Raw genomic sequence first — 11404 nt, 5'->3', positions numbered from 1 at the left:
TTTAGTAAATACCTGTTTTAGTAAATTTGCAGTTGAATCTTAATTTTGTTCTATTACAACAAATTTATAACATATAGCCATATAGGTATATAAATATGCCTTAACTTAATATAATTTTCACATGAGATAAGTAGAAGACTTTAATAGTTTTGAATAATATATATATTTATAATTTATTAATATTTAGTTACAGTAATTATTTGGTATTTTATAAGACTACAAGGAACAGGTAAAATAAATACATAGGTCTGGTGTGTTTTTCTACTGAAAAGTGTAGTAAAATAAAATACAATATTTGAAGGTGGACACGGGCTACATAAAGTACACATCATTGAGAATAGAAGCACCCACCTGTTTTGATAAGGCCTTTTATTTATAGTTTTATTAACACAAAATAAGAGTTGCTACTATCGAGAGTCATCTATTGACAATTGTATACAATTATTTACGATTTTCATAGTAAATATTATAAATAAAATACATTTTTCACACTTGACAATTCGACAATTTGACATAAATATATAAGATTACAAGTCAATAATATTCATGAATATAACAACACCTATAAATTGTAAAATTGGATAGACCACTTTACTTTTATAAAACCATTTACTTACAAACAATTCATTTGTTTAATCTTTTTTTTTTTTTTTTGACAATATATATTAATATTATTTATCACAAATTAGATCACTGTCGAACAATTCTTATTCTGTTTATATGTAGGTCTTCTATCTCTCGGCCGAATAGTCACAGGATAACCATTAGCACTTCTCATTAATAAATCTAGTTTTAATTTAATATCACTTAATTTGACGTCCGTGTGTACGCTGTAGTTTCGCAAAAATGTAGATACGAGCACTTTCATTGACAACATAGCATATTTGGATCCTATCATTTAAACAATTTAAATACAAGTGTATTAGATACTGGAGTAATATTAAGGTGAGACATTCATTATTTAAAAAATTATTAACGATTTTGAAAATATTTGTTGACATAATTTTAAGTCGTTACAAGCAACATATTTCTAAAAAAATTATTATTTATTAATCGTCTTACTCTTTTTAATGACAAATTGCATTTTTAAATTCTTATATCAAAGTGGAATATTTTTGGAGTACTTCGATGGATAAAATATATTATGGATCAGTGTGAAATAATAGTTTATGAGTTATCATAAATAATAATTAATAAAACATTTGTCCGACATTTGAATTTGATCCATCAAAATACTCCGAATAATATTCTGTTTATGATAATGAAATCAAAAATAATGTTATCGCCTAAAAGAGTAAAATATTTAAAGAATAATATCTATTTTTTCTTTGGAAAATGTTTTTTAATGACTTGATATTTATGTAAATTAAATATTTTTTAAAACTTTATTTTTTTCAGAAAAAAATGAGTTTCAAATATTTAATGGATTATCACATATGTTTTCTTGTTATATTAGCTAATAACTTACCTAAGCAACCCCTTGGACCGCCACTGAAAGCTATAAAACTAAATTTATGGCGCTTTGAAACATTTTCAGCGTCGAAGTTATCCGGATTGAACGACCATGGATTCGGATACAACTCAGGAATATGGTGAGTACATATCGGAGATATAATGCATGTTGTTCCTTTTGGCAGCGTGTGATCACCTGAAACTAAATTTAAATTGATTACAAAATATAATTTCTTAGAATAAAGCTCTTTTAATGTTTACTTACAAATTTTGACATCATCTTGGAGTTGTCTGAGTAACATCGGCCCTATAGGGTATAATCGAAGAGTTTCCCGTAAACATTGTTCGAGGTAAACTAGTTTGGTAGTGTCTTCAATAGTAATTGTTTGGTCACCGTCACCTAATACCTCATAAATCTCATCATAAACCTTGTCCTGAAATATTAAAGAATAAAATTGAGTACAGTTGTAGTGTGTCTATTTTAACTTGGATATGGCCAAGTCAAGCTCGTACACAAAATACATCAATTTGGCATAACACGTTTGGGCACATTATCAAAAATTTACCTACACATTTTAAACACGTTTGGGTGCATTTCTGAAAACATGTTTAAAAATAAACACTATTGTAAGAAAAATAATGCTTAAATTAAGAAAATATATTTGATAAAAAAAAATTTAGTCACACTAGAAAATTTTGGGAAAATTATAAAACTGAAAAAATACATTGAATTATATAGAAAAAAAATTGGACAATGTTTAGTGCCAATAAATGTATATTAATTAACCAAATGAAAATATCATTATAATCTCAACTCAAAAGTACAATTAATAAAAGTATGCAGGTACTATTTTAAAAAGTACACTAATGAAAGTACAAGTAAATATTTTTGGAATACAAATAAGCCAATCTCTTAGCGTCTTCTAGATAACGCTAATAGGCTCAGAATAATACTATGCTCCCAAAATAATGCTAAAATATAGGGAAATATTACTCCAAAATTTTGAATTGATTTGCGTCTTAAACTTTTGTGTATTGAGCAAATGCACATTAATGTATTCTTCACAGTAAACAAACATATCACATTTCTTTAATTAATGATACAAATATACAATTATACATTGTTAATATTATCTGATCACCTAACTGAATAATTAAATAATTGAATTGATTATTTTTATTTTTGATTATTATCAATTAACACTGTTTAAAAGAATCTTTAATAAATAACAAATCGTTTTGTGTCAGTATTTTTAACATTATATTTTCGAGCAGGCACTCACCTGAATTTCCTGATGGATAGCCAATAGTAATAGGCAAAAGCAGAGTGTGATAGCACTGGTTTCACTACCCTGTAATATTAAGTTGTACAAATTACTTAAAAATTGTTGACTAACTTAGCTGTTTTTAGATTTACTTACACCAATCATCATAGTCACAACTTCGTCTCTTAGTTCTTCATCAGAAAAGTTTGCACCAGCTTCATTTAGTTCCAATAAAGTGTCCAAAAACACTTTTAAACGAGTTTCTGAAATATAATAAAAATAAACAATAAAACTGCACATAATATTACAATATTATAGATAATTAATATATAATATTTTATCATAGTTCCGAATCACTCACTATCGTCATCGTTGACATCTATTGCTTTAGCTTTATTTTCAATTTTCTTCTGTGCATATGCTTCTTTCATTTCCTTGATCACCTAAAATCATAAAAATAAAATCATTGAAAACTTTTAATACTAAGCATGGGTGGGTGATTGTAGACTCTCCCGAGTCTACTTCAATATGACGGGTACATGTAAGCTCTCTCGGGAGTCTAGTGAAGTATTACTTGAAAGGTACATGTGAACTCTCCCGAGTAATATTTTATAACTTCGTTTATACATTACAACTAAATCATTAGAATTTAATGTTTATAATACATAATATGAACATACACATTTTTTAAATGTAAAATACATCGTCGACCCGAGAAGTCCAGTAGTCAAGTAACCCCGAGCATAACGTTTATTTAATCATCTATATTAAATTTTACCTGATTTGGAAGTTTGTGCAACGTTTTGTAGACGTTGTGTAGCCCAGTAAGTTTTCCGTAGATTGAAAATATTATATCAGGATGCAACCATGGTTTGTAAATTCTCATAGAATCTAATTCTGATGCTCTATAAATAAAAATCTCTTATTTTGGATATATTCTTTGTATTTTATGCATACAATAATTGTATTACTTTGTTAACGCTTCAGCAAATTCAGACTCGTTATTTGATTGAGTGTCAAGGTTGTACCCCATTGCGGTTTCTAAAAGTAATGTAATAGGTATTATAAATTTATAAGTAAATATAGTAAATATCTGTAAGAATAACTCAGTATTTTAAGTACTGAAATACTTACGACAAATGATATCAAGCGTGGTATCCGATATATAATCCCAAAGATCAAATGGTTGTGTTTTACCTAATTCCTTCCTTAGATTCCTTGTGAGAATTCGGTTTTTTTCATTGAAAACAGGAAAAAACTGATCAAGAAGCTTGGCGTTAAACACTGGAGTAATAAGACGACGATGTCTTCGCCATTTATGAACTAAAAATATTTTTAAAATTGACTAAGATGCAGAGTTATGTAAATTAAATTGTAACTAATAATGATATATTGATATACAGTATACACGTTTTAATATTTAGTATGTATTAGAATATTCAGAATCTATTATTGTGAAATAAATGATTTAGTTTTAATCGAAGGTACTCATTTTAATCAATTACCTACTTCAGATCTAGCCTATATAACTATAGATACACTTCTATTAAAATATTATACTTTTCATGCAATTATATATTTTAATAAATGAATGACTAATTTTTATAACTATTGTTTTTTTTCATAACATTTGACTTTCAATTGTTAACATATTTTTTTTCCGAAGTAAATATTGACATAGGAACTTCTGAGTTTTCATCTAATTGGATGATTGACATCTATTTTACATATTATATAGCTACATAAACTTCTTAACAATCAAATGAATTCATTAAATTAAAAGCAACGTAAATAAATTAATAAATGTTCAGCTCATTAAAAATTGAATAATATTTAAGACTCAGCAATTAAACGATTTGTAAATAATTAATATATTCAAATAATCAATAAACATTAATTATTCCACAGTTCAAAAATCTATAACATAACATAAACGAATTAAAAAATTCACTGTTGTTCATTGTTGTAGGTCAATGGCCAAACAATATGAAATTAGTTATATTATGTTATGTTAAATAAGAACTCATTACCCTACATATAGCACTTTTACATAATAATACATCGTTATTCGCTAAATATAGTATAATTAATTTTAATGTATGCACACTTGTATTATAATTATGTGTATTATATTAATAATTATTAACTGTATTTTTATCGATATTGTAATAATTGTAATTTCACACTTGGTGAAAATATTCAAAAGCAAGTTTATTTAATTATCACTTTTTTTCAAGATCAATTTATCAATAAACTATCAATTATGGAAAACATAAACAAAACTGACGTGCAAAGTATCAAGGATTATATTTGTTTTCACTGACCTGGGGCAGAAAACAAGCCTTCACCTACAGTATTCTTGAAAAATTTGTAGAACTGGTCTTTCTCCAAGGCCTTGGAACTGTTTAATACTATCTGAAACAAATCAGGTTTTAAATACTATAGCTGTTCAATTTCCGTCAAGTTTTATGACACAAGTGTGGAAATTATTTATTGAGTCACTATTGTAGAATATATAGCACATACGTTTTTCATTTCCTGACACCCGCACCCTAGACTAATTTACATTTTCATCAAACCAGTTTGTCTCTCTGATCAATCGCAATAAAACATATTTGGTATTAGTTAATTTTATACTCTGAAAATAATTACTTGTACGTCTTCTGGTTTGCTTATGGTTACGCCCAAAGATGTACCCATCCACACTTTGAACGGTTCAGAACCATAGATGTCGTACAGTTTAATTATTCTCTCCATGACCTCTAAAAAAAAAAGAGCCAAAAAAGTTATTTTTCGTTCAGCGTTGTTTTTGGAATCGTTTGCCTTACGTTGAGGTGTACCAACAAACTCAAGCCCTGCGCCAATAATAGGGTATGCCGGCGGTCCCGTCATTTTGGATGCCAATTTTTCGAAGTGTCTGCGGTTCCATTTGTAGTGACACCATAGCACCACAATAAAAGAAATTACTGCGTAAGCAGTCAGCTCAGTACTTGTCATTCGGAGCCCACTGGCTGAATGTTTAGAAGCCAAGGAAAAATCTTGAGACACCTCCATCCTATAAAAACGATACAAAAAATATTCATAAATTCATATTTTTTAGATGTGCCTATATTATGAGACAAAATATACATTTAATTTAAATTGTTTGGATATACCAATGCAATTTTATTTAATGTAATGTTCAATAAGTTTTTACAGAAATTTTTAATTACAATTAAATAACAACAATTGTTTGAGAAGGATAATTATTATTTTACTTGAGCATAAATTCGTCAAAATTTGAAATTCAAACTCTCGCATTGCAAATTAATACATGGCCTTACATTAAACTTTGTTTACAAATTCTAGTATGAACAACTCATGAGAAACTTCGCGTTTATTTTTCAAGCTTTTTGACCGAGCAAAATAATTTGTTTCAACATTTATGGGACAAAAGTCAATTAAAAGTCACTTAATACCAAATGTTCATAAATAGCTCAAAATTAACCGATATATTTTGAGTATATACCATGTCTAAAAAAGAAACTATACAAAATAATATGTTTAGTGAAAATTTAAAGTATCCAATCCCTAAGATCACTCGTTTTCTAGTTATAACAAAATCGATTTTGATGAAAAATGATGCTACTGAATACCAAATAGACCTAATTTGCTTCCAGAAAAATTTTCGAAGTTTAATATTGTATGGTTTATAGGTACTACAATAAAAGGTTAAAAGTGTTTAATACATAAAATAAAAAAATAAACATTATCAAATCAAATATATATTGATCGTTCAGTGCAGAAAAAAAATTTATTTTGTACGTTTTGTGTTTTTTTTTTTTTGTTATATGTTAGTGTACTGTTGTCCGTGTTTCTCTCTACAGTCAATTAATCCTCATTTGAAAATCTATTTAATAGCTACGTTTGTTTAATTATATTGCTTGGATTAATAATATTTGCATTCAAATTCATAGTTTACTAAGTTTTAGTTTTTCTCAATTCATTTAGAATCCACTTAGGTAATCAACAATTAACCATTATTAACCTATTAAAACTTCACACTCAATACAACTTAGTGCTAATAAAAAAAATTGCATTGTATTAACAGAGTTATTAAAAATAACCATGAATATTTTATTTTTAAATTATTTCAAATTTCAATAAATTGTTGTACCTAAACATATTTAAAAGTTTAATAATAATGAATGCGTTTTTCAGAGATGGAAATTTTGCAAAGTTTTGAGTTTGTACATAATTACAATAAACTATACTTCAATTTTAATTTATAATTATATTAAATCATGTATAAACATACCCATTGTATATTATAAGGAATAAGCATATAACTTTTTAGTTGGTTTTTTTTTTAATTGTATTTAAATTTGTACCTAGTATTGTACTTTTGTGTTAAACACTTTACATTTTAATACTCATATGGGAACACAAGCAATTTTTTTTCTCTGTCTTACACACATATCATACAGGTTGTTGTCACTTAAAGCCTTTCACATTAATTCACTCATTATAATTACATAGGTAGTTGAAATGATGATATCGTCGTTTTTTATTTAAACGTTATTTGTGTTTTCTGAAAAATACACTTTTTTTTACAAAGGACGTTTGTTTTTGTCAATGACGATATTACACCTATTATAAAGTTATAAATATAAATAAAAGCTATATAATCTGTGATTCACCAAAAGCGTTTTTTAATATATTCATACTTAAAAAATGTATTAATAATATTATAAAAAAAACTAACACTAAAAGTTTCCCTAAGAATAAAAATATGTAATTAAAATGAACAAAATATGACAAAATACATAAAATATTATTTTTATTATTGTATAATACAATAATAGATTATGATTTTTAATGCATTTTAACTGTGTAATCACGATGAATGAAATACGAAGAGAAATTTTTACTATATTCCATACGTGTTTGAACTATAAAACGGAAAAAAATATTTTACTGATGTGCCTTCTCAAGTTATTCAAACTATATTATGATAACTATATCCATACAATTTCGAAAATCTTTGCTTTTCAATATGTTTTTAAAAATATCATTATATAACAAATCCCTCGAACTCCTGATTCCCACCTTAATTCTATAGTATTAATACCTTATAAATTATAAATGACCGCATCACACACCTGTATGAATTAAATTTCTTTAATTCCAACATTGACATTTAAATGAAAATAGTCTTATGAATAATCACATTTTACAAATAAGTCTTTTTGTATTATACCTTACATGTGTAAAATTTGATTATTCATAAGACTATTTTCATTTAAATGTCAATGTTGGAATTAAAGAAATTTAATTCATACAGGTATGTGATGCGGTCGTTTATAATTGTTGATAAATCTTATAAAATTAAACAAGCAAATGTTATTTCACAATTTCAGTATTATTGAGTTTAGTTGCTTGATAACTCAAAGCCGAACAGGGAAAACATAATAATTTGCAAATAATTTTTTTCATACAAATGTAATAATTATAACGATTAAAAGTATTTATTTGATTCGATGTATTGATATTCTTCAAAATTATTTTCCACTTAAATATGTATATTATTGCCTTATCGGTGCAATTTATATGTAGGTATGTATTAGTAAAACAAACACTACCCGTCTGACTTAATTATATATTATTATGATATGGCCACTATTAAAGCTGTCATAATAGATGTTATTTTATTACAATTATTTAATAGTTATTATGTCTGGAAAACGTCTGGGGAGACGATCGAATTAAACCACCTTGAACCCACGATATCCCAATAGAATTATATCTGTGTTTAAAAGTTTAGACTATTTAAAAATTGAATGACCTTGATCATGTACTGGAAAAACTTGAACGACTCGTATTATTGCCAGCTATGAAATTCTAGTTTATGGAATGTAATTCTGATAGTCTGATACAAGTGCGCACGCAAATTTCCTTGGATGGATAAGAGTGTATTAAAAATTAATAGTTAATATATCTTTATACCTCTGTGAGTGTAGGTAGTATGAATTGTCAAGTTATATAAAGCACATGTTCGAAAAAGTTGTTTTTTTTTATTACTATACCTGTACACAAGGTAGACAGGCTGTTGGGAATAATCGATTACCTACTGTGCTGACGATACAACGACAATAACGTCTTCTTCAAGGTAAAAAGAAAACCAGAATTTTTAGGGACTAATAAGTCAACACGATGGATTAGGAAATAACAGACGGCCGTTCTTAAGATTTGAGATTATATTAGTTTATTCACCAATGTAATTATTAGAATTATTTTAATCAAACTTGCAACAGTACATATTTTCTGGAATCCCAAACATTATTACTTATTATACATACCACATATTATTATTTAATGTTTTTTACTTCCGTGAAGTTTATTAAATAATATGTCTGACTAATTAATTTTGTCTGGAATCAGTAGAAATAAAATATCTTTACAGGTGTAATTGTGTATGTAGTGCCATTATTTCACTATCTGTTAGAAAATATTAGTGCCAATATTGAATTAAAACTTCTTAATGTTTTTCCTAAACAAAACCCAAAGAATAATACACTTTTGATCGTTTTAATGCATAGAATATATTTTTTTATAACAAATTAAAAGTGATTTACGACTTTTCAATTTGTAAGTACATAGTAAGTGTTTCATCATACGTCGTCAAATTTGTATTCAACACATAGTTGCGTTCAATAAAATGAAATCGTGTCAGTTAATACGAGACCAGTTTTCATGTCACGTAAAATTACTTTGTCAAAGTCAAAGTGAATTTTTTTTCCGATTTAATTGGTACACAATTGAAATTGAATAACTATCATAAACAAATATTGTATAGGTTTTTTTTAAACTCTTATTGATTATGCAATTAAAATCATAAGCCTTGTATTGTTTAACCTTTTTTTATTATTATATAATTGTTATACAACCATTGTCGTAAAAAATGTTTGAAATTGTCACAGTTTAATAACTAAAATGTTTAACCATTGATATTCATTTATGAAATATATATAGGTATACTATAAATCAATCTAAGTACATATAAAAAAAATGTAGTATTAGCCGAGGATTGTTTTTTAATTTTAAGTCGAATCAAGTTGAGTTCAAAATTCTAGAAAATGTCAAGTAGGTACTCAAAAAAAGTCGAGTACTTGACAAATGTCGAGCATTAAAAGAACTCGAGTACTCGACAAATTACAAGTTTTGAAAAAACGGTTGAGTACTGTGAATTGCTTCAGTATTTTAAATTGTACTTGAATTTGGTTATTAAAAGTTTTTACATTTATTTTTCAATAAAATACTATTTAAAGTATTCTAAAATTTAAATTTTAAAAATAATGAAAACAATACTCGATTTAATACAAGTACTCGATCAAGGCAAGTACTCGTATTTACAAGTACAAACAATATTTCAGTATAGTCAAGTACATCGAAAAAATATTTCCTAAGTCGAGTACTCGACCAACACTAAAAAATTGTACTTCTTTAATCCTTAACATAATAAGAACACATTAACCTTATTTCAGAAAAATTATTTTTTTTAATTTCATTAAAGATTCCAGTAATATTTTAATTATTTTATGTATTGTAATAAATGCATTAAGGTTTTACAATTTTCAAAATTCAACTGTATATTTTGAACATATATGAAATGTAAATGTCAATAAATAAGATTTTAGTAATAAATTAAAATATGTAATTTGTAAAACAGTTTTTAATAAGGTTATTAAATATGTACTAAATTTATTTTTAAATTATAGTACTCTAAGCATTTTGTAACATAATTTTTCTAAGAATAAAATATAAATATTGAAAAAATTAAATTTAAATGAAGAAGATCATAACTAAAAAAAAAAAAACCAAAAGAAAAATTTTAATAAATTATCATTAAATCAAGACAAAGCTCTGTTTGGTGAGGTCCATTTATTTATAAGAAGCCATGTCACAAAAAACTAAATTACTAGGTACTTTAAGCTATGTTTAAAAATGTATTTGAACTATTTATAGATCGAGATTTAAAACTCTTAGTTAACTAAACAATAAATGATAATAATGTATAACTACTTACTTTGTAACGTCCAATGGAGGTAATCGTCTCGTCAATGCTCTAACCACGACTAAAGTAGAAAATTTCCAAATTGATGTCCCTAATACAACCTTAATGCAAGGCCGGTAGCAGGTAGGTCGTTCAGTGAAACCTGTTCATACATATAAGATAGTATAATAAATGTATTGCTTGTACCTATATGTACCTATATTAGTTATAAAATATCCCCCCTGTTAAGGAAAAACATTTTTGCAGGGGATCTTAATAATTCATTCGGGTTTTATTATACCAGCCGTGAATTAAATTTTGAATTGACCTAACACAACAGCAGATTTCATGGAAGAGATATAAGATGACTAATCAATAGGTAAATGATAATTACAAAAAAAAACAAAAAAATAGATTTAAAAAAATATTATTACTTTGTGTTTCATATTATATTTTCTGTTCTGGTATATTTGATAGTTGAAATATGTATTAATACATTATTCCATGTTATGTTATTGTATTGTTGAAGTACTAGTAGTTAAGTCGATATTTTGTGAATAAATCCATATGAAATAATGTATGGAACCTGCTTGACACAGTGTATTTATAAAAATATGGAATATCTTAAGTTTATATTTTACTGCGACAACTTTTT

At 26.3% G+C, this 11404-nt stretch overlaps 1 protein-coding gene across 1 annotated transcript; it reads right to left on the bottom strand.

Moving 5' to 3' along the window:
* Positions 1-331: 331 nt before the first annotated feature.
* Positions 332-10934, bottom strand: LOC111037584 (cytochrome P450 4C1-like). Its single transcript, XM_022320242.1, has 13 exons — positions 10783-10934; positions 5546-5772; positions 5370-5479; positions 5042-5132; positions 3852-4040; positions 3689-3758; positions 3496-3622; positions 3079-3160; positions 2874-2980; positions 2736-2804; positions 1718-1886; positions 1469-1654; positions 332-891 (listed from the first exon to the last, which is right to left on the bottom strand). Exons 2-13 carry the CDS (start codon positions 5769-5771, stop codon positions 686-688), a joined length of 1632 nt encoding a protein of 543 aa, XP_022175934.1. The 5' UTR covers position 5772; positions 10783-10934; the 3' UTR covers positions 332-685.
* Positions 10935-11404: the final 470 nt, after the last annotated feature.

This window comes from Myzus persicae, unplaced genomic scaffold, assembly GCF_001856785.1.
Source record: "Myzus persicae strain clone G006 unplaced genomic scaffold, MPER_G0061.0, whole genome shotgun sequence".
NCBI classification, from domain to species: domain Eukaryota; kingdom Metazoa; phylum Arthropoda; class Insecta; order Hemiptera; family Aphididae; genus Myzus; species Myzus persicae.
This window is presented reverse-complemented; position numbering and strand designations above follow the sequence as displayed.